The 24863-nt window shown below is 37.2% G+C and overlaps 1 protein-coding gene and 1 long non-coding RNA gene across 7 annotated transcripts in view; one reads left to right on the top strand and one right to left on the bottom strand.

Moving 5' to 3' along the window:
* LOC125164223 (uncharacterized) overlaps nucleotides 1–20875 on the top strand; it is a 135502-nt gene extending 114627 nt beyond the window's left edge. Inside the window, exons 8-10 of one of the 2 annotated variants that reach the window (XR_007151687.1) lie at nucleotides 3945–4018; nucleotides 6864–6946; nucleotides 19674–20875. This is a non-coding gene — a long non-coding RNA (uncharacterized LOC125164223). Of the gene's footprint in view, nucleotides 1–3944; nucleotides 4019–6863; nucleotides 6947–17362; nucleotides 17403–19673 lie in introns of those variants that run through there. The other variant, XR_007151688.1, reaches the window with a different exon arrangement.
* Nucleotides 1–24863, bottom strand: part of PDE5A (phosphodiesterase 5A) — a 142078-nt gene that overhangs the window by 48936 nt on the left and 68279 nt on the right. For all 5 annotated transcript variants that reach the window (XR_007151686.1, XM_047856812.1, XM_047856815.1 and 2 more), the window contains exons 8-11: nucleotides 22767–22875; nucleotides 21720–21807; nucleotides 11198–11373; nucleotides 7784–7843 (exon numbers count right to left, since the gene is read on the bottom strand). Coding sequence is in view for 4 of the 5 variants with exons in the window: in XM_047856812.1 (XP_047712768.1) it covers nucleotides 7784–7843; nucleotides 11198–11373; nucleotides 21720–21807; nucleotides 22767–22875 (433 nt within the window). In the remaining variant the exon portion in view is untranslated. The remainder of the gene's footprint in view (nucleotides 1–7783; nucleotides 7844–11197; nucleotides 11374–21719; nucleotides 21808–22766; nucleotides 22876–24863) is intronic.

Genomic DNA, 24863 nt, shown 5'->3' with positions numbered 1-24863 from the left:
CTTTAGATTTTCCAGAATCTACTGATTGATTCATTCACTCACTTAACAAGATATGTAAACCAGGTTCTTGTTCAGCAATCACTAGATGGTAGCTATGATGATGATGACGACTCAAGAACTAATAGCCTGATGGAGAGGATAGGCACATAAATAATTGAAATACATAGTTTTTAAAGTTTAATGACACAAGGATGTTAGTAGTTTGCACATGCTCCCTAATAACACAACGATAGATAATGAAAGTACATACTTAACTACTTTTTTTAGTCACTTGTGATGGTTAATTTTACGTCTCACTTGACTAGACACACTAAACACTATTTCTGTGTATGTCTGTGAAAGTATTTCTGGATGAGATGAGCACTGAATCAGTGGACTCAGTAGACTTTCTTCTTCAATGTGGGTGGACATGATGCATCTGTCCAGGGCCTGAATAGAACAAAAGGTAGAGGATGGAAGAACATGCCTTTTTTGCTTCCTATGAAGTTGGAATATCTCATCTCATCTTCTCAGGCCCTTGGACTTGGATTTCAAGCATCAGCTCCTCTGTTCTCAGGCCTTTAGACTCAAACTGAATTATATCACTGGTTTTCCTGGGTCTCCAACCTTGCAGACATAACACTGCTGGAATTCTCAGCCCCCATCACTGTGTGAGCCAATTCTTCAGAATAAATCTCTCTCCTACTAGTTCTGTTTCCCTGGAGAACCTGAATATAGTCACCTATTTTTCTAAAGTCAAAGACAACCGACGGACTGGGAAAAGATATTTGTAAATGACATATCGGACAAAGGGCTAGTATGCAAAATCTATAAAGAACTCACTAAACTCCACACCCAAAAAAAAAAAATAATCCAGTGAAGCACTGGGCAGAAAACATGAATAGACACTTCTCTAAAGAAGACATCTGGATGGCCAACAGGCACAAGAAAAGATGCTCAACGTCACTCCCCATCAGGGAAATACAAATCAAAACCATTCACACCAGTCGAGTGGCTAAAATGAACAAATCAGGAGACTATAGATGCTGGTGAGGATGTGGAGAAACGGGAACCCTCTTGCACTGTTGGTGGGAATGCAAACTGGTGCAGCTGCTCTGGAAAACAGTATGGAGGTTCCTCAAAAAATTAAAAATAGACCTACCCTATGACCCAGCAGTAGCACTGCTAGGAATTTACCCAAGGGATACAGGAGTACTGATGCACAGGGGCACTTGTACCCCAATGTTTATAGCAGCACTCTCAACAATAGCCAAATTATGGAAAGAGCCTAAATGTCCCTCAACTGATGAATGGATAAAGAAGTTGTGGTTTATATATACAATGGAAAGCCACTTGGCAATGAGAAAGAATGAAATCTGGCCTTTTGTAGCAATGTGGATGGAACTGGACAGTGTTAGGCTAAGTGAAATAAGTCAGACAGAGAAAGACAGATACCATGTGTTTTCACTCTTATGTGGATCCTGAGAAAGTTAACAGAAGACCATGGGGGAGGGGAAGGGGAAAAAAAAAGAGAGGGAGGGAGGCAAACCATAAGAGACTCTTAAAAACTGAGAATAAACTGAGGGTTGATGGAGGGGTGGGAGGGAGGGGAAGTAGGTATGCGCATTGAGGAGGGCACCTGTTGGGCTGAGCACTGGGTGTTGTATGGAAACCAATTTGACAATAAATTTCATATTAAAATAAATAAATAAAGTCAAAGAGAATCTATCCTGAACTTTATATAAGACAAACAACCTTTTTTTTTTTTTAAATTCAACTGTTTCTCATTATGAAGGCCTCTATACAAGTGTAGAGGGTGGGTGCCTCTTTGTTTACTTAATAGAGAAATAAAACTTTATAGGAAATAATCTATTTGTAAAGTGTATAGTCTCCTTGAAACCCAAAAAGCATGTGTCCATGGAAAATAATATACTTGGGTGAGGTAAATAAAAGGATCATTTAAAAATTATTGAGTTTCTTATTTTGGGTGGATGCCTCATGAAAAAGGTTTATATTTAGCCTGTGGCAAAGTCTCTGGTCACCTCAGAAGAAAATAAAGACATGTGGCCACATGGCTACACAACTTGCTCGACTGTATAACCTTAATACAAAAAAGGTCACACTGCTATCAAAGGCATTCTACCCGCCTTAGGTCTGAAGTATCAAATCTCAAGAGCTAAAATAAAAATTACAAAATAACTCCTAACTGCCAACTGTTACGGCAAGGCTCCCTTATTCAGAAAGTCATTTCTTAAAATAAGTTTGAAAAGAAGAGCAGATACTGAACTTGGCCATCCATAAAATGTCAAATTCTTCCAATTAGCTTCAGTATTGTATAAAGGCATTTTGTTACATTACTCCTGACGTTTATTCATTATAAATGTTAGGATGAAAAGAGGTTTTCCTCAATGATCAATTATTGAAGGAAACTATTTTCAGGCATAAAATTAATGTAAGATATCTCATGGGTTCATTGGTAGCTACAAGCAGAGACCCTCAGTTAGGTGTTTTAAGCTCTCCCTGTCAGTCCCTGATCACTACCCCCACCTATTGGGGCACCATTTTATGCGGAGCAGTTTGTTTCTAGGTCTTTGAATAAAGTCAGTTTGACAGCCATCACATTATACTTTACAGAAGGCTAATGTCTCTCTTCCCTACTTCTAACATGCACAGAAAACATGTTTTTAAAGAAAAAATCCATACCACTTACAAGCCTGTTAGAATTTATCTTTCTCTAAGAGGGAAGTGAATCCAAATACATAGGAAAAAGAAATCTTACTTATACAAAGGGAAGTAAATAACCAACTTAGTATGTGGAACCGAATCTTATAGAGAATGCAGAAGTGAATAAGGCACAGCACGGCTGGATTAGCATATTTTCTTCAATAACTATACCAACATGTTTTATGATTTTTCCTTCTCTGTAACATTATATAAATGTGACTATTTATTTATTTTCAAATGTTTTTATTTACTTTTGAGAGAGAAAGCATGGACTGAGGAGGGGTGGAGAGATTGGGGGACAGAGGATCCGAAGTGGGCTCTGCAGAGAGCAATGAGTCTGACACAGGGCTCGAACTTCACGAACTGTGAGATCATGACCTGAGCCAAAGTTGGATGCTCAACCAACTGAGCCACCCAGGTGTCCCTAAATGTCATCTTTTAAATCTCAATGGCAAAGAGGCACAGAATATAAAAACTAATGAGCATACAGTTTTCAAAACCATGCAAAGATGGCACATGCTAATGTCAAGATTCTGATAATATGTACATATGCTTATAAGTAAAACTCTCAGGGTAAATTTATGACTAAATTAGGAATTAGTCTGGTTAACATCTATTTAGTATATAAGAAGCTGAAGAATGGTGCCACTATATTCTGGAGCTAAGATTACCATTGGAAGTAATGTACTAGTGAATTCAAAGCAGAAAAGATAAGATTAGCTTGCCGAAGGAAAGCAGGAAGAATCAAACAGAATATACTAAGTCTTGCCAATGTGGAAAAGACACAGCCCAGTTAATGTTATAGACATCTATAAAAACGAATGTATCAACGGATAGTATACAGGAAGTCCAAAGGACCCAGACGGTTTCAGGGTAATTCTAGCACTGTTTGAGGAAGAGTGTGCCTTCCTGGATGCCGTAGGTTACTACAGTTCAGCGACACTGGTTATCAAGATCATAACATCAACTCTTTGTTATTATTGGCTCAAAATTTTCTATTTATAATTTGACTATCCATATATAGATTTTCTGAAAAAGTGGGGGATGTGATGATCATCTTGATACAAGGAATTAGATCTATACTCTGCCACTGACTTGGGCATCAGGGATTTGAGTCAGGAACATGGCTCTGCCCTTTGCTGCTGTCACATGCAGCAGGAACACACTCCTGATCAAGAAAGTTCACGTGACGTTTCTGGCTCTGAAAGATTAAGGTCAAGATGAAGTAAATTCTGTTCTAGGAAATCCCACCTGAGAGGTCAGCTTCTCCCTATCTCACTATTTTGATGCAGAAACCTTTCAGGATCACGAAAGGGTGAGTTTGCTTTTATATACATTACATATGATTCAGAAATTGCTATAAAGCAGAAGCTATAGAGATAAACTGAATAAGCAGTGACCCCACGACAAAACTGAGCTTATTTCAAAAAACTAAACTCTAATACATATTTATTCACTACTCTTCTAACAAAAGAGGAAAGCAGAAAAGGAAACCAGTCAATCAAATACTCAGTTACTGGTAATAAATACTGATTTCATTCTGGTATCTTAACTAATAATTTTCTAGTAACCATTGCCAGGTAGCTGGGGTTCATTTATTTTTATCTCAACAACTTGTGACTAAGGATCATTAAAGATATATGGTAAAATGCTTAGTTTAAGGCCTTATTTCTGCTACACCCAATTTTAAGTCAAGAGAAATTAGATTAAAAACTCAAGTAAAACAAAGGGGAAAAAATAAGGATTTTGAGTTTCCTATCAACTTGGTTATACTTTTGTTATAATTAGAGAACTTTTCTGGAAACAGGCATAAATATTTGGTATACTTAAATATATTATTTAATTATCTCCAGAACTAACTTGTAAAAATAAAAGTGAAGAATCATTAGGCAGCTTTTCAATTTATTTTAGGTCTTAAATTGAGATAAATAATCGGATACACGACAAAGCAACTTTGGTAGTTGCTGGATGATGCAGACACCTGTGCAGTCGGGGCTGTAAAGGAATTTTTATTAGGCTGATGGAAAACCAGTATTGAATTCAGTTGCTGAATTTCAACCAATTTAAATAAATTAGCTGACCTATAAGTGACGTAACCCTAAATTTCCCAATGCAGCTGCCAGAAATCTATTTTCCAAATGAAACAACAGATGGTTTTGAACAATACTGCAATATAGCAATTTTCAGTTATTCCAAAGCGTTTTTCTCTCGCTAAAATTATAAAAATAATTGAGAAAATAATTTTCAGATTTTTTCTGAAAGATTGCTATTTTCAAAGTGAAAGCAAAGTTTAATATCCTAGTGATGTTTTTAGCATTATCTTCAGAAATTGCTCTATTTGCTAGTTTTTATTTATCTAAAACAACACATGGCAGAGTGTAACCTTGCCCTCATTTTAGAACTAATTTAATACTCTTGCAGTGCTCGCAAGCACTTCAAGATATATCTTTCCATGTGATAATGTCCAACTCACAGTATGCATTTAGTTAAAAACTTCATCATTCTGGAAGGATGAGACCAACATGCCAATTAAGCCTGATGTGAAAGATATTTATAACCTATAAACCTCTGTAAATAATTGAAGAACTGTTCGTTTCTTCAAATACCGCCATGAACAAAATAAATAAAGTCCATCCCGAATGAGGCTAACCCCAAAAGAAGCTTAACCTTTCAGGTGAAACATCCCAAGTTCCTTAAACTGTTCTTGGCAAATAAATGACTCCGCTTTCTACTCACTGATTTAACTGAGAACATCTGTAAGTCCTCAGCCTTCCTTTTCCAGCTCATTACCTCTCCAGTGCCACACAGGGGAGTCTGGGCTTTGGATCTGGGCTGCCCGGAGTTAGTACTAGCACCATCACTTACGACCGGGGAGATCCCGAGCAGGACAACCTAAAGCCTCTCAATCTTAAATTCCTCACATTCCACCTGCTAACCATACCGACCTGATGGGGCTGCTGTGGACTAAATACACTTAGTGAACACACACAAAGAACTTCCAACATGCCATGTATGAGGTAAGTGCTCAATAAATGTAGCTATTCTTATTACTATTACTATCATCACTTCCCTCTTGTCTCGCTCAATGCCTAGGCTGCTCCAAGGTCCAGATCTCTTCCCTGCCTTGCACTCCCTCATTGCCGTACCTTTGCCCTCCATCCACGAACATGCTGGTTCTCTTCCTTGTGAGCGAGCCTTGTGCACAACACAAAGCAAACCAAAACAAAAACAGCAGCCAGCATCTTTAATAACTACTTCTCCACTCCTTGCTTTATACAAAACTTATCTTTTAAAACTAGTCTATATTCATTTCCTCCGTTTTGTCACCATTTACTCTTAACTCTCGCAGTTTTACTCCTAAAGCTGCCGTCTGAACAATCACATGATCACAGAATGCAGCAGCCTTCCTCAGTCCTACTTCTCAACCTTCTACAACCAACAGGACCTCCTTCCTTTTTGAAACTTCTGCCTTCTGCGCCACTGCCCCATCCTAAATCTTCCTCCCTGTTTAACGACCACATCTGTACCTCAGCCAGGTTCTTTTCCCACTCCTTCCACAGAAACCCAGATTCCCAAAAGTTCTGCCTTCAGTCTTGCAGGCCCTTCTCCCAACCGCTCTACCCCCATGGGACTGCCCCAAACCGCAAGGCTGGACCTCCAAATCGCCACCTTTGGTTCAGCCCCTCCCCACTCCAGTCCTGCCTTTCATGATTACTGAAGATGTCCGTTGAGTCCTTCCACCAGCACCTCACACTTACCACGTTCTAAGTCAAATCTGCCAAGTTTTCCTTCTTAATATTTCCACTTTAGTTAATTCATGGCACCATCATTTTTTTAATGGTGGAGGTCAAAACATTTCAACCATCTTTAATCTTCTCTGTCCCTAACAGCTCATAACAGACAGCACAGTGGTTGTATGCATGGGCTCTGGAACTAGACTGTGTGAGTTTGTATCCTGACTTCCCCTCTTTCTGCCAGTGTGACCTTGAGCAAGTCACTTGGCTTCTCTAACTTCAGTGTGGCCCTCATAATATAGCTGTGCAGTTTTCGTGAGAAAATGTAGGTAAGGCCACAGAGGGTTGGCATTTGGCCAGCTATGATGATGAGGACAATGAAAAAGAATCTCAGTGATCTGTTCACACCCTTCTCATTCTTTACAGACTCCTGTCACATCTCACATAGACCTCATCTGTGTTGTCTCAAGTAAATTTCAACTCAGAAGGGGAGCCTTTGCTGTAAATGTGTAAGTGCCTCAAATTTTCATTAATCTCAACCACGACCTAGAACATTTAGCATTCTACTTACATTATCAGTGTGCTTTTTCTCTCATAGCATACTAAATAACGATGTAATAAGAATTCAGGAGCTGACCTTATTTGAACCCAATTTCAAGTAACATTCCATAGGCCATGTGGTCAGACATTAAAATCACTCTCAATTCTCAATAATGCAGAGCAGATTATTGATAACAAATTATAAAATCTTTGTTGTCGTTACCCTAACCAAACAACCACCTCACAGTCAGTCACCTGTTCACATTGTCCCCAGGAGCTGAAAAGTAAATTTAGTTTTGGCCTAAGAAAGATGTGACATTATTGAAAAAAAAATTGAGAATCATACAATGTACTACAAAGTCAGTATGTTATCTTTTGCTTTGGATCATCAGTGACTCTTTAGCCCTACAATAAAGTAGAACTGATTAAATATTTTTATGAATGTCCGTCTAAATATTTATCACATTTAATTAAATGGGACCATTGCTGGGGTGCCTGGGTGGCTCAATCAGTTAAATGCCCAACTCTTGGTTTTGGCTCAGGTCATGATCTCATGGGATCTTCATGGGTTCTAGCTCTGCATTAAGCTCTGTGCTGATGGTGTGGAGCCTGCTTAGGATTCTCTCTCTCTCTGTCCCTCTCTCTTTGCCCCTTCCCTGCTCACTCTTGGTCTCTCAAAGTAGATAATAATAATAGAATTTTTAAAAATGGGACCATTGCATTGGAAGTAGTTATCCTAAGAGAAGCATGTTTATGTATTAATTAAATGTCTGTAGTCAGTCACTTTTACAAAGAAAGAGAATTACCGCTAAGGATTGGAGCTCTCTTGTTTCTTCCTCTGCTGCTGAAGCGTGATACGACAGAACCTATAGGGTAAGAAACCAAAGAAAACAGGTTATCCAAGAGAAAACTACCAAATGTAGACTACAGTCTCAAGCTCGAGATTCTGCTAAAACTTCCTGGAGAGAGAACTAGACACCTCAGAATGTCAAATCTTGTTTGCTGCTTTTCTTCAACAGAAAGAAAAATCCCAGATTTGACTCAATTGCTTGTTTCAGAAGACCAAAAGGTATACTCTCTCTGTGTTTAGAGAAAGTCTTGTCACCTTTATTCTGACACTGTTGATGTAATGAACACATTATTGATAAGTGATGCTACTGGCTCAAAGTTGGCAGAAAATTTATTTTGTGCTTTTTCTTTTTGCACTGCTTTTTAGAAAATAATACTGACTTCGGTTATTTCTACTTGTGAGAATTATGAAAAAATCTTTTGCGTAAACTGACACTTAACATTGACATTTGGAAAGCAAGGAGTCTAGAAGAAGCTCTCAGGGGAGGGCTGTAACTACTCTAGAATTTCATAAAGAAAAATGGCATGGCTAGAACATGATGTCACACAGATCAAGACTGGCAGCGCTGCCCCATAAATCCATCCAGTAACCTCTGGAGACGTGAGGCACTCAGTGAGGGGACAAGGGGGCCTGGGACCCTGCTTTCAATACCTAACTAGTACACTTTCTCTTACCCTAGTAGAGTTAAACAGACAGGCTTACTATTTTCTCATCACTCAACAGAAGAATCATTAATTCCCATATTCAAAAGTAATGACTTCAAAGTAATAGGATAATATTTTAGACATTTTTTTGAATCAGGGCAGTGGTCATATTTAAAACATCTACCATATTTTTTAAAAAATATTTTTTAAAGTTCATCTTTGACAGAGACAACATAGATTTACTAAAAACCCCAAAGATATTAGCAAGATTGATAAAAAGGTAAGCCATTTTCAGACTTAAATTGATACAGGAATAACATACCATTCTAAGTTTTAAAAAATAAATTTTGTCACACTGGAGATAATAATAACACCTTACTCATATGGTTGTAATGATTAATTTTGTTAATACAGGCCTATATCTGAGATATAGTGGGTTTATTTCCAGACTATTGCAATAAAGCCAATATTGTAATAAAGGGAGTCAAATGAACTTTTTGGTTTCCCAGTGTACATAAAAGTTATGCTGACACTATGCTATAGTCTATTAAATGTGCAATAGCATTGCTTCTAAAAAAATATATGATACCTTATTTCAAAAACACTTTATTGCTAAAAAAATGGAACCCATCACCTGAGTTTTCAGCAGGTCCTAATGACTGATCACAGATTAGCATAACAAATATAATAATAATGAAAAAGCTCGAACTATTGTAAGAATTACCAAAATGTGACACAGAGACATGAAGTGGGCAAATGCTGTTGGAAAAATGATGCTGACAGATTTGCTCAACATAGGGTTGCCACAAACCTTTAATTTGTAAAAAATGCAGTATCTGTGACAAGCAATAAAACAAAGCACAATAAAATGAGGTATGTCTGTACACATGAGCATCAGAACACAGAGTAAACATTTGGCAAAGGTTAGCTATTATTATTGTTGTTTTGTTGGTCATTATAATGACCATGGCTTCCAGGTCAAAATAATTCACTGTCCTAAGAAAACCTGAGGGATTGGTGTCCTTAGCTTTTATCCAATGCCTTGTAAGGAAAGGAAAATCTTTTTCAAAGTTAAACTTGTGAACATCGATAGGACTTCCCATAATGAATTGAAATAAAATAAATGTTTAGACTAAGTAAAAGCCTAATTACTCATATATTTAACTGAAGTAAAACTATAGTGTTAAAATAGAAATAAATCTCAATCAGGAAAATACTCAAAGATTTTGAACAAAATTATATAATGTCTGGGATTTGCTTCAAAATAATCAATGGATTAAAGTGGAAGAGTGCAGAGAAGTGAGCAAGTGTATGAATGGAATGATATTGGCCAGGGGTCAATAATTATTAAAGATGGCTAATGAGTACATGGGCACTCACTAAGCTATTTTAGTATACTTCTGTATATGCTTGCAATTTTCCATAATAAAACGTTTTTACAAGAAGAGATAATTTCTAATTGATAGCTGGCTTAGATTCAATTCAGTGCAAAACCAAGGGAACTATAAAAAATTTGATTAAAAATATATGTATATACACACATGCACCCATGTATACATACATATGTATATATGTGTGACACTATATGTACATATATGTATGTGTATAGATGTAATCTGAGGTATATGTGTGCATATATATATACACACATACATATATTTGTGTGTGTGTGTGTATGTGTATATATATATATATATATATATATATATATATGCACCTATACCTACATGTGTGTATTTCAAAAAAAATTTCCACTGGCTTATAATCCAAGGTCTCTTATATAATACCATGGCAAAGCTATTCATGTTATATATTCATCATTACTAATACTATCTTGGTTATTAGTACATTTTTACTTATATATCTTTCTAGCTATTTAGGTTAGGAACTTATTAGAGGATTGGAGGAAACGTTACAGTTTCTAAACATGGATTCCCACTGATCTCAATTACATAGGAGTAGGCAAATATTCAAACATACTTCACTCCACTGTATGAATAAGTAGAGATGTTTGCCCTTTTGAAGTCTATTTCCCTAAACTGGGTCTCTGATGTAAGAAATTTCTGGGTTATGCAAAGTGAACATTTTCAGGCAGTTAGTGAAATACACCTGGAAAGGGCTGGCCCCACTTGGGTAGGGTAATCCTCCTCGGGAGGGAGCCTGCCGAAGGTCAGTGTCCGAGGCCAGTGGGTCACAAGCTGCCTGCACATTCAGAATCGCCTGGGGGAAGCTCTGGAATAATGTAGATTCCCAGGCTCTACCCAAGACTTATGAATCAGGGTATTCAGAAGTGGGATCCATACATCTGTAATCTGAAAGAGTTTCCCTTTTCCTCACTTCTGGTTCTCTGAGTGCTTAGGGTTTCTATTTTTGTCTTTCAAAATGTATGAGTACAGCTGTTCACCAGGGGACAGGGATGCTCAGGCACTGGAGCAGGGACAGACAGGCTGCACGGGCAGCAGACATCTGTGTGAATGCATTCTTAAGGTCAGAAGAGTGAAGGCACGAACAGCCTGAGTTTTGGTTTGGTCATGAGACCTTTGATTAGTCTCTAACATATTCTGGGTCTCCGTTTCCTTAGCTGTTTCCGTGAGGAACTAAGGATTCAGTCTGATTCTTGTGAGGAGACACTGCTATCACACACAGACCCCACGAGTTGTTTTGGCGGGAAAGGCAGAAGCTGAGTGTGGCTGCAGAGACCGAGAGTCCCACAGTTGTCAGCCCACCTCCAGTGTGACCATTTGCTTGGCCATGGCTCTCTCCACTGCTTCATACATCTGTGTGTTCTGGATCCCCAAGCCACAAAAGATGACAAAAGCCTCCAGAAACTGTTCGTCATTTCGGTTGAAAGGCTTAACCTTGCCAGTATTCTCCTCCATCTTATTTACAAGTTGGCAAACCCCTATAACAATCCAAGAAATTGAGTAAACATTATTATTAATTATTATACGTTTTATTGACTTGAACACCCAGCCCCCGCAAAAAAAGATTATCTTATGCTTTTATGAGTGCTTGGAATCTATCTCTAAAGAAGCAAACGGATCCTCACAAATATAAAAGCTAGAAAAGTAAACCAAGTCAATTTACATGAGAACTTGTTTCACACAGTACGTTGCCTGCGTTCAAAAAAATCCTAGAGTACTATTTTCTTCCAGACGCAGTCACGAATTTTAGATCGGCTGAGTCCCCAAAGACAATTTGTCCTTTGGAAACTAATTGGATTTTTGTACATTTGCCAAGAGAACAATTTTAATGCACATCAGAATTTTGGGTCACACAGATTGCCTTTCCTTACTGAGAAACCAGAAGTTAAAAACTACAGTAACATACAAAACAGAATGTAGAAAACAGGTTAATTCACACAAACCATCTCAAATTTCAAATAAGCCCCTCTGTATCCAGGAGAATCATACTTGCAGACAACTTTTGATACTACAAATAAATGCAAATAAAAATGACCATTTAGAAATAAAGGCGGAACTAATCTTTGAAGAAAATCATAATCTCCCAAGTCCTGGCTTCTCTTAGAAAGTCAAACATATAGGGGCACCTGGATGGCTCAGTCAGCTGAGCCTTCGACTTTTGCTCAGGTTATGATCTCAAGGTTCGTGTGTTTGAGCCTCATATCGGGCTCTGGGCCTGGAGCCTGCTATGGATTCTGTGTCTTCCTCTCTCTGCCCTTCCCCCACTCATGCTCTGTCTCTCTGTCCCTCAAAAATAAATAAATGTTTAAAAAATTAAAAAAGAAAAATAAAGTCAAACATGTAGTCAATATAAATGGAAAATTACATCAACATTGTAAGTCTTTACTGAACTACTTCTATGGGATTCTGAGCCAGCGGCCTCTCTTTGAGGAGTTCAGTGACCTCCCACCTCTGGGTAAAACAAAGTGTTAAGTCCTTATTTCTTCCATCTCTAAATATTTAATACCAGAGTTCCAGTGTGTGCCCACCATGGGATACGTACTATGCTAAATGCTTCAGTACACACACAATCTCTGGGCCTTAAAATTTACACTGTAAAGTAGATATGACCATCCCCATTTTACAGATGAAAAAACTGAGTCTCAGAAAAGTTAAGTCATTTGCTCAAGGCCACTTAGCTTCTATGCTCACGTCTAAAATTCAAAGCCCGGCTCTGCCTAGTCCCAAAGGGCACTTTTTACCACACTCCTCTGCTCTGTGCTCTTTGACCTCCTTGAGATCACTGCTGGTGGTTCCCTAACTGTATCTTCTTGCTCACAACGTTGCCTGTGCTTTTCCACTGCTCCCCACTGCTTTCCTTCCGATTAGCCAGCTGACATTCACGTCTCCTTCACAGTAGCTCCTGGAGGCCTCCCACCTCCCAGGTGAGGCAGGCACTACTCTTTCCTATGCCCTTAATCCATTGCTTGGTGTATCACAGCCGATTTCATTTCTGTCCCTCTTTCTAGGCTGTACATAGCCTGGCCTTAGAGATTTTATTTTCTCAGATCCACTTCCTCAGTTAGCAAAATGCCTGGCATATAGCAGGAACTCGAAAAATGTTTACTGAGTTAATGAAAGAATGCAGGACTGCAGCTCTCACCCAAACTACTTTCCCATGAAGACTAGAGTGTGTTATCAGTTACTTTTCCCAGAGCACAAAAGGATTTCATAGAGTCCACAATGATCCATGGTTGCACATTAAGTCCTGTTATCGCCATTGATGTGCAATTTATTCTTAGCCCTGCAAATTCACTGTACTCTCATTTTTGCTCGTTCTGGTTTGTTTGTGGGAGTTTTTCTACTTTAGACAGTAAAGACATCCTTATCTGTCTGTATTAGCACTGCAGGGAATACTTCTCTAACACTTATTCCACTATCAAGGAATACTTTAAGTGAAACATAATGAATTTGGACACTGCAAGAAAGATAGCATTATCTTAAAAGAACATGTTCCGTATATGGTACAATGCAAGGGTTTGGTCCTCCAACCTTTGTGAATCCCCAAATTATAAACGTGGAACTGTTTATCTAGGTTCTGGCTGTCTCCCAAATCACATTTTCTTGAGAGTCACATGTCTCCTGCTCTATCCTCACATCACAACGTAACTGCCTTTCAATTTCTACTAAAGTTGTCTCCTGCTTGACTGGCCACTTTCCATAAGCAAGATTTCTCTTTTTACCAGTTTATAAGAATTACTGTATGCATGGAAAGGAAAAGACAACAGGAAGGGGTTGAGATGTGGCTATCAGGCAAGCTGCTGGGCTTATGACCTAGCTAAGTAACTCCCCGGGACGTCAGTTCAAATCTATGCCTTAGTCAGAAGCCAATGAATGTGCATTAAGAAGTATTAATTAATTCATCTGGAATTCAAAGGTATAGAAATGAACGTCACGTGTACAAACATCAAAAGCTGGCTGTACCAACCACAGCTCAGAGCGGAACAGCTAAAGTGTGTTTGCTTTACAAGCCACCACTATAGATAACAATGTGTAGACAGGGCTAAGCTCAGTGCAAGGAAAGGGTAAAGACAAATTATCCGTTTAGGCATATAATCTAATTCCCCTTTGAAAGCACAATGGACAGTTATATTTTTATAGCATCCTTGATCATCCTGCTGATTCCTTTATACACTTCAGAGAATTTAATTCTATCAAACAAAAATACCCCAGTTAAAAAAAAAAAACTATGAGGAAGAAAGTTTATAACAAACAGGGTCCTTCTTGAGGAGAAAATATAAAGCTTGGACACGTTTACAGCTAGGGTTTTCAAAAGTTCATTAATGACTGGAAGACTGGATGAGGAGTACAATAATAAAATTTAAAACTGGTCATCTGAGATGCCACATCTACCAGTAATCTGTATGAAATCAGAATCACTTATATATAAAAACAAAGTACTTAATGCAGAGCCAAAAAGAAAAGAAAACCATTCAGCAAAAATCAATTAATATATACAATCATAACATAAAATATTCAAAAACATTAGGAGAAAACCAAGAAGGAGAACAGTTATGAAAGTATCAGTTTACTTAATAATATTAGAGTTCAGAAAGTACTTGTACTGACATTGTCAGTAGGGACTAGATGGTTTCTAAAATCACACAATCATATTTCCTTTTCTGTAACTCTAGGAATCAGATGTTTTCACTAACTACAGTTTACTTCCTGGTTTTTTGGCACAGCAGGATGTCAGCTCTTATATCCTGCTTATAGTCTCATGTACTCTCTACCACATAGTGTGGACTCCGAAATTAGCATCCTGTCTTGCTTAATATGTAAGACCTGCCCTTATTACCAATCTTGCAAATATATATTTTTTTGTACTTGTCATGTGTCAATTATCTTAATCAAAAGAGATTTTCTGCTGAATAGTGTCTTGCTTTTAAAAGAAATTTCCCCATTTTAAGATTATATATAAACCTATATTTTCCTGTAGTATTTTTGTAGATTCACTGTATCACATTTAATTTTTTAATTCAACTTAATTTTTTCCCAAATTGCTACTAGATTTTGACAATAGTTGAATAGTTACCCCTTCTCTAATGATTTGAACTGCCACCTTAAACACTAAAGTCATACTTATTTCAACTACTAGGTACTTTTTTCACATTTTAATAATTTAAAAAATATGTATTTATTTATTTTTGAGAGAGAGAGAGAGAGAGAGCAGGTGCAAACAGAGGAGGGCCAGAGAGAGGGAGAGAGAGAATCCCAAGCAGGCTCAGCCTGACTTGGGGCTCAATCTCAGGAACCTAGAGTTTGTGACCTGAGCTGAATTCAAGAGTCAGATGCTTAACTGACTGAACCATCCAGGTGCCCCATATTTTAATATTTTTGAAATCAGTTTGCACCCTAATCAATTGCTTGTCATAGTTTAATTGAAATTATTTTTTTTTCTTTCTTGGAACTATAGATGAAGTCTTTCAACCAATGGTACCTTAGAAACAATGAAATATACTCTACTATATACAATAACACTAATATATATGTAACAGATTGGGCGTGCATTTAGACTTTCTATTGCATTCCATTGATCTTGCCATCTTTTCTGGCACACATATGATACTTCTAATTATGTTACTTTTACAGCATTATTATTTTTTAATATTTATTTTTGAGAGAGAGCAAGACAGAGCATGAGTTGGGGAGGGGAGAGGGAGACACAGAACCCGAAGCAGGCTCCAGGCTCTGAGCTGTCAGCACAGAGCCCGATGTGGGGCTCAAACTCATGAACTGTGAGGTCATGACCTGAGCCGAAGTCGGAGGCTCAACCGACTGAGCCACCCAAGCACCCCTTGCAACATTATTTTAATTTATGATAGACCAAATCTTTTTTTTTTATTCTTTGATTCTTTTTATATGATATTCTTTCAGATGAGTTTTATAAATGTTGGTCAGGAATTCCTCTTCCCTTTGAAAAAAAAAAACAAAACCCTATGACGATATGTATTAAAATTGATACAAATCTAATCTGGGGAAAGTTGACATCTTACGAAATAGATTCTTATCATCAGGAAATGTTATGTTAGTTCACTTACTAAAGATTTTTAAGTTATTCAGTAGATTATTACAGTTTTCCTCATAAAGACGCTACATATTTCTGGCTAAATTTATTCTTTGCTACTATTATTTATGGGCTTTTTCCATTATTATTTTTGAACAGATTTGTCTTGGGATATATTAAAGTTATTTCTCTTTAATAATCTGAAAACCAGGTGGGCGCCTGGGTGGCTCACAGTTAAGCGTCCGACTTGGACTCAGGTCATGATCTCACAGTTTGTGACTTCAAGCCCCACACTGGGCTCTGTGCCGACATTTCAGAGCCTGGATCTTGCTTCCAATTCTGTGTCTCCCTCTCTCTCTGCCCCTCTCCCACTCACGCTCTGTCTCTTTCTCTCAAAAATAGAAAAAAGTTAAAAAAATTTTTTTAAATAATTTTAAAACCAGGAAGTTTTAGAACTCTCTGTAGAGAAATACTTTCAGCTGATTCTCTTAGGTTTTCCACTTCACAATCATATCATCTGGAAGTTGTTTTATTTTGCCTTTTCTTTTTCTGTATCTCACATTGTTTCATCTCCTCCTCTCTGCTTTGGCTAGAATTTCCTCTGGGCAATAGTTGTTATTTTTTATTCATTGTTACTTGTGTTTTTCTCTTATTATCCTCATTATATGTGCTGCAGGTTTGCTTATTATTATTGTTTCCCCATTATCTCTTTTTTTCATTATCCCTTCCCATTTCATGAATTTATCAATTACTTTTCTCTGCTTTCTATTTATTTCTTTATTGGGGGGCAGCATAGAAGTAAGAAAGAGAGGGTGCTGTTTTTCTAATTTCTTCAACTGAATTCTTAGTTCAAATGACTTTATTATTTCTTAATAATAACAAAACAGTTAAAGCTGTATCTCTCCTCTGAGCATAGCTTTGACCATATGCCTTGAGTTTTTATGTTATGTTGATACAACCATCAATTTTCTAAAATGAGGTACTCTCATTTTGGCTTTTGATTTCTCCATCATCACAAAGGAGAATACTTTTCAGTTTCCAAGTGAGAATTTTCCTTCCCACTTGTCCTTTTATTATGCATTTCCAATTCCAATGCATTGTGATTCATGAGAGTGGTCATCAATTCTGTTTTGGAAATGATTGAGTTTGTGTTATATATGTGTGTATCATTAATATTTGTAAGTTTCTGATTGATATTTGACAGGAATTTGTATTTTTAGGTTATGAAATATAAAAGTAAATCTATATCTGCCTATTAAATCCACTTCATTTTTTTATATTAATGCTAATGTTTCCTTATTTTTTCCTGGAGTTTAACTTTCTATGAGATGTGGTGTTCTAAAGACTTCCATTTTGTCCATTTCTCCCTCTATTTTTAAAAAAAAAATTTTTTTTTCAACGTTTATTTATTTTTGGGACAGAGAGAGACAGAGCATGAACGGGGGAGGGGCAGAGAGAGAGGGAGACACAGAATCGGAAACAGGCTCCAGGCTCTGAGCCATCAGCCCAGAGCCTGACGCGGGGCTCGAACTCACGGACCGCAAGATCGTGACCTGGCTGAAGTCGGACGCTTAACCGACTGCGCCACCCAGGCGCCCCTCTCCCTCTATTTTTAATAGCTTTGGCTTTTATATATCAATGATGCTAGTTTATTAGAAATATTTATGACAATTACACTGTCTTGGTGGATTTTAAGTTTAATAAATTTCAGAGTGACCCTTTACAGTATGTTTTTACCTTAAATTTGACTTTGTCTGATATTATTATTGTCATCTCTATTCAAATTTTTCCCATTTTGTGTAAAATGCGTTCTTACAAATGACATATACCTCATATCTTCCAGAAATTCCCTCACTATTTCTAGTCCAGTAAAGGTAATCTTCTGTTTTCTAGTGCTACTATAAAGTTTTTCTTGCTATTTTTGCAATAATTTCTTAAAACTATAATCCTTTGATTTATTTATTTTTATTTTATATATTTTCACTTTTATAATTCTAACTTATACATTCTTAGTTTAATTTTTTTCTCATTTTCTTCCAATTATTACTGTCCCTACAGTCTCATTGCCTGGAACTTATTATAACTAAGCATAATTTACAATTCTGTGAGAAAAAAACCAGATAACTTTAAGCATTATAGGCAATGTGTACCATGGATGACACTGCACAGCTTCATTATACTTGCATTGGGAAAATCCTAGCAAATATTTTTATAAGCAAATGAGAAGTTAGTGATATTGCCAAATGGTAACACTTCATCTGAAAAATAAAGTGAAGCAGTGTCAAATTTAAACATATAATTTTAGAATAGTTATCTATGCCTTAGAATCAAATTGCAACACAGACATGAGCAGAGGGTTAGGGTAGCAATCAGTTTAGAACACACATTCAGTTAAGAAATACAGTTGACCCTTGAACAGCATGGATTGGAATGGTGAGGTCCACTTATATGTGCATTTTTTTTTGATAAATACAGTACAGAACTGTAAATGTATTTTCTCTTTCTTATGATTTTCTTAATACATTTTCTTTTCCCTAGCTTACTTTATTGTAAGAATACAGTATATAAAACCTATAATAAATAAAATATGTGTTAATCAGCTGTTTTTGTTACTGGGGAGACTTCCGGTCAACAGTAGGCTATTAGTAGTTAACTTTGGTGGGATTTAAAAGTCATACATGGATTTTAGACTGCATGGGAGGGGGTGTCAGTCCCCCCTAATTCCCTTGAAGAATCAACTGTACATATTTCCCATACTTCACAATCAAGAATGTGTAATATAACGCTACAATTTTTGTTATATTTTTCATTAACAAAGAGATAAAAATGTAAGTTATTTAAAGTGAAGATGTTCTAAACATTTTTTGGGGGGGGGGGGATGGGAATGGGATTAATTTCTTCAAAATCTGTCCTGAAATGGGCATGGAAAATAGCAGTAAGAATTCCTGGTAAATATGATTTGGGAAAAAGGCATATTTAGCCTAATAAATAGGGGAAATAACTGGTTAAAATAAATGAATATTGAATGAGAAAAATATTTCCTTAATAGCACTGGAAGCAAAACTCTAGAAGCACTCTCTATTAGCCAGAGCACTAAGAAAACATTTGATATGAAACAATGCCTCAGGGAATACAACAGGCCTCACACTGGTCTAATGTCTATAATTTCATCTAAATGTCAGTAACAGAAAAATATGAGGGGGAAGGAAGATTACAAAAAACACATGGTCCTGTCTGCCTTTCCGCATGAAACTCTATGGGGATTCTCTATTAGAATTACATAATAGAGGAATCTGGCCTGTGATATGCAAGAAAAATTATCTACAGCCATGACATTTTCCATACCACATCTGTGGGCACAAAACACAGGCAAGAATTCAAATTTTCTGTTTTGTCACACTTTTAAGCAGCAGGGAGCACTGGAAATGTTCCTTCTCTTTCTTGGAATCAACTTGAGCCCCCACCAAAACCCCCATTTTTTTCTTTCTTTTTATTAATAGGGAATTTTTCCTCTCCAAAGATAACATTTGCTTGCTTTTGGCTCTGTTATCAAGTAGGGTGACACAAAATGTATGCCAAGTCTGATCACTTCAACTGGTATTTTTGATTTTTTTTTTTTTTTTTTTTTTTGCTCACTTGAAGGAAACGTGACAGGATCACAGAATGTGAACAGATCTGAAAGGTTCAACTCGGCAGAGGTGAATAATGTGCTCATGTTTTAAATGGTTACAGGAAGAGTGGAGCCAAATGGATGCTGAGTCCCCTCCCCACCTGGGGCTGTTTGCACTTCACTGAACCAGCTCACATTTGTGTCAAGTGATGACAAAGCCTGATGGAGAACTTCCTGCAGCTACTCCCCATTCCCAATTATTATTCCAAAGAGATGCTGCTGAGGAAAAGCAAAGATCTGACCTGATGTAGCAAGTTGCCACTCAGTCCTCATTATGAAAACTTGCTAGTAAATAATGCATCCCTTCTGGAATTTCACTTCACATTTGCAAAGGTCAGAGGCAGCTTATATCAAAAAGCATTCTTTTAAAAAAGCGTAATATTTACCATGTAGTTTTCACCTTGCGCTCCCGACCAAATAAATTTTTTATAATATAACATTTACTTGGTATCATATTGTAAGGCACCCTTGTCAGTTTCCTTATTGCTTATGTTAGCAAACTCATGGATGATAATCTTGAAAAGAAAATTCCCATACTATGTATTCAGCAGCCTCTACTTTTCTCTCTGAGATCTGTGAAGAGTGCAGGTGACCAAACAGCTCCGCTGGGAGTCCCCAGGCTGGTTTCTAGAGACTTTACTAGGCAAGTCACACCACAGTCAGGATATGACTCCTGGCCTTGTAGCCTTAGAAACTAGATTACCATGACTGAAGACAGAGCCATTTCTCTGGGGGTAGAGGCACTGTAACTAAGTTCACAAGACTGATATCTAACAGCAGAATATTCACGTACAGCAAGAAACAGATCTGTCCCAGGGAATAGGAGTATGTGCACCTGCAACTCTAGGCCATTGCCTCAAGTCCAATTCACTGATTTATAACTAGAAACAGCTGTCAGAGCCATCCATATATTTTCGAGTATATGAATAATGCATTCTCCTCCTATGAGTTAAGCTACCTTGGGAAAAAAATAATCAGAACAAGGGAAGTCTGATTGGTGGGATGCTTCATAGTATCCCCTGGTGTATCTGTCTCGCAAGAAGGATGTGCACCAGCAAAGGCACTGGAATCACTGATAGCTACAACCTGCTACATCCACTGCCCCCTAAGTGATGGCCTTGCCACTTGGTCAGAATACTCTACCCAGACTGACACAACTTACTACATCCATCTGCACTTGAGGGACAAAAATTCCCTGACTGCTGGACAGAATCTGGATAGGTATTTGTCTTTTTTTTTTTCTATTTTCATTAATAATACCTCTCCTCCCCCATCTTTCTGATACCCTCTTTCAATAAAATTATAGTTAAGTCTTGCAACCTAGAAACTATTCAGACTTTTACTTTAAGGTAAATTGACATTTCTAAGCCTTACTTCATTAGGCTTTTGATTTAAAAGGTTAGCCTTTAGAAAGCCTTCATATTTCCTTTATTTCCAAGTTCTTGGGACAATGTTAACAGTTCAGACTATTTTCACGTGTCAGTCATGCACGGCTGACATAGAAAACCTCATATTTTCCGTACTACTCTTAATATAACTTGTAATGCCAAGAAATAAAAGTGTCAATAATAGGAAACATCATTCCATTTTGTTCTGAGGATGCATTCTTCCAGCATTCCTGAAGTAGACATTTTTCTATAATCTTAGAATGTAAGCTCCCTGAGGGCAGGGATTTCCACATTGCTTGCTGATTTATTCCAGATCACTAGAACAGCAGAGTGCTCAATAAATATTTTTGAACAAATGAATACCTTCTAAACTCTAAACCACATATTTAACAGAAAATCAGAGCCATGAAGTGATAGCTAAAACAACACACATTATTGACCTAATGTTTCTCAGTCTACAAACTTTCAACACATCATTTTTCAACAAATATTCTGTTGAAATAGCATTATAATAATTACAAAAATATGTTACAGTTAAGATATTTAACAATGTCTATCAACATTTATCAATGTAAAATTATTTCAAACGTCTTTCATTATTCCAATTTTTATCTTTTTTCACACATTTTATTTCTTAAATTTACACTTGAAGGAAAAAAGCTTCTGGAAATACATTTTTTCTTTAATAAGTCCAGAGTATGGGTTAGTAAAAGGCTTTACCTATCACTTTATTCTTCTTTCCATTTTTTATAGGCGTACAAAGCAAACTTCTAATGAACTGTTGACTTACGCTTCCTGTGTTTTCATTCTAAACAAAAACAAAAATAAAACAAAACAGGTACAAATTATGAAGAGACTGATTTTCCCATTAGGTGTTATGTAAACTATACTGGACATCTAAAACCACTAATATATTCATCTTTTATTAGCTTGAGATAACATCGGAGTGCGGAAAATGTACAAATAACAATGAAGTTCACGTAAATGCAATATAAACCAATTAGTCTTTACATTATTAAAAGTAATAAATATCCTGTATTTCTTTTTTCTCATTGTAAACTTTCCAAGCAACTTATGGTAATATTAAGCAAATATTTATGCAGTTATTTACTATACTGGTGTAGCGGATGTCTCAATAACTTAACAAGGTGGGCAGAATCCAAAAAGCACTACACTATCTGGGATACCAATGCTACAAACTTGTGTTTCTTTAGGACTGCCACTGTTTCTATTGCCCATATTGGGTCTTCTAGATTTGCAAATAACAAAATCAAGGCAGCTGCTTCAAAGTGCAATGATTTTCCAGAGACAGAAAACATGACATTTAAAGTTTTCAGTGTCTGAGATCCTACTGATCTTTGTAGCTTTGCTGTCAAAGAAAATATACTCATTTCTCCACGGAGCTGCTCACTGCAGTAGATTACCAGCTATATAAGTTTGAGCCAAATGGAACTTAATTTTTTAGGATAAACTCAAGAACTATAGCAACATTATCTAAGGAATGTCACTGACATTAAGTAGGTAATAAATTGCCTCAAAATTAGTTGATAGTTCATTATTACACATTAAAAAATTGATCCAAGTAGAGGGAAAAATATGTGAGTACAGCTAACCATCCCTTAAGAGATGTTATGAACTATTTTATTTTCCTTCAGCAGATCACTCTGAAAGAGCCAGTTCTAAGACCTTCAGCTGAAGAGTCCTTGTAAGTGTGGATCTGATGGGAAAACAGTGTTCGAGCTCCAAGTTTAAAACTGGTTTACTTACTGTCCAGGGAAATCTTTTGTCTTTACTGACATCTGGGATATTAAGTGGTTCCATAGTATTTTTTACATACTGAGCATACATGTAATTGATTCTGTTTGCATCACGTTCCCTGTGGAAATAACAGATATGAGTTCTTTCCGTGAAGTGAAAAAACATGGGTAAAACAGAGTTAAATAAATGATAAGAGATCTACACTAGTCTTAAATTATAGGGTAAAGTGTATGTCTTAATTGGAAATGCACCTTAAAAGTGATGATTCACAACTTAGGTGGTTATTACAATTTAAATGTTTTGAAAAGACAAAGACCCATAATTATTCAGATTTCTAAAACAAGTTTTAAAATGTCATAAGTAGTGCTATTACCACCGTTAAATAGGCAGGCTGATTTTTGGGCCATTTATGTAAAATCCATACAAATTTTCTTGCATGTCTTATTTTTTCATCAGCTTATAGAATGACTGAGGTCCAGTCCCTGTCTGTTCTACTTCCTCAGTTATTTGCTTTATCCACCCCCATAATCGTTCACACATTTCAAACCAAGGGGAAAATCAAACATGCCTGAAAGAATTTTATTAAGTTTTTCTCTCTTCCTTTTTTTCTGCTTTGAGATATTTTATGATACTTTTTTAAATTAAAAATTTATCTTCTTCAAAAAATTTTCTGAAAGTATAGTTGACACACAATGTTAACATTCCTTTCAGGTGTACAACACGGGATTCAGCAATTCTTTTTTTTTTTTTTAATTTTTTTCAAATATTTACTTACTTTTGAGAGAGAGAGTGCAAGCAAGGGAGAGGCAGAGAGAGAGAGAGACACACACACACACACACACACACACAGAATCCAAAGGAGGCCCCAGGCTCTGAGATGTCATTACAGAACCCAATGTGGGGCTTGACCTCATGAACTGCAAGATCATGACCTGAGCCGAAGTGGGATGCTCAACTGACTGAGCCACCCAGGTGCCCCAGGATTCAGCAATTCTGTATGTTATGCTGTGTACCACAAGTGTAGCTCCCATCCGTCACCACACAGGTGGTTTTACGATACCATGGACCATATTCCCTAGGCTGTGCCCTTCATCCCCATGACTTACTCATTCCATAACTGGAAGCCTGTACCTCCTACCCCTTCACCTCTTTTGCCCATCCCCCCGCATCCCTTCTTTCCCCTCTCTTTCACTCTAGGTTAGACTTGTGTGGAGGTCCACAGCTCTCCTAGCTTTGTCCCCTTTTAGCCTCACGGGGAGTTTCCCTAATAAATTTCCTGCACATTTAATCTAGTCTTGTCATTTGCTTCTTGGAGAACTTGGGCTAACTGTGACATCCACTGCTTTTTGCACAGTGAGTATCAATGGATGTATATGAATAAATTATTGAGAAGACAGGAACATGGAGCTTGGACACAGTGAGAAACGTATGTGCTTTAGAACTAAATGCGAATCACAGGCTATACAAGTCAAAGACAGAAAACTCCATCACAGAGACATGGAAACAACAGCTAACACTGACTTGGTACTTAACGCGTGCCAAAAATTTTCTGAAGCATTTGTGTATATTATCTCATCTAGTCCTGACTATAATCCCGCTATCAGTATCCCCATTTTACAGATGAAGAAACTGAGGCTTTGAGGGGTTAAATCATTTACAAAAAGCCCTACAGCTAGTAAAAGATGGAACTTAAATTTCAGTCAGTCTGACTTCAGAGTGTATGCTCTTCATCTACTTAGTATCCACAGGTTTTTAAATTGTAAAAACTGGGGCACCTGGGTGGCGCAGTCGGTTAAGCGTCCGACTTCAGCCAGGTCACGATCTCGCGGTCCGGGAGTTCGAGCCCCCGCATCGGGCTCTGGGCTGATGGCTCAGAGCCTGGAGCCTGTTTCCGATTCTGTGTCTCCCTCTCTCTCTGCCCCTCCCCCGTTCATGCTCTGTCTCTATCTGTCCCAAAAATAAATAAACGTTGAAAAAAAAAATTAAAAAAAAAAATAAATTGTAAAAACCTTTTTACTACTTTTTATAGTGTTACTGTATTTACTATAATTCTGTTTTCTAATACAAAAATCAATAACAAGTATTAACTAGTATATATATTCCAAG

This window comes from Prionailurus viverrinus, chromosome B1, assembly GCF_022837055.1.
Source record: "Prionailurus viverrinus isolate Anna chromosome B1, UM_Priviv_1.0, whole genome shotgun sequence".
Lineage (NCBI taxonomy): Eukaryota > Metazoa > Chordata > Mammalia > Carnivora > Felidae > Prionailurus > Prionailurus viverrinus.
The sequence above is the reverse complement of the archived record's forward strand: the minus strand, read 5'-3'. Positions and strand labels throughout refer to the sequence as shown.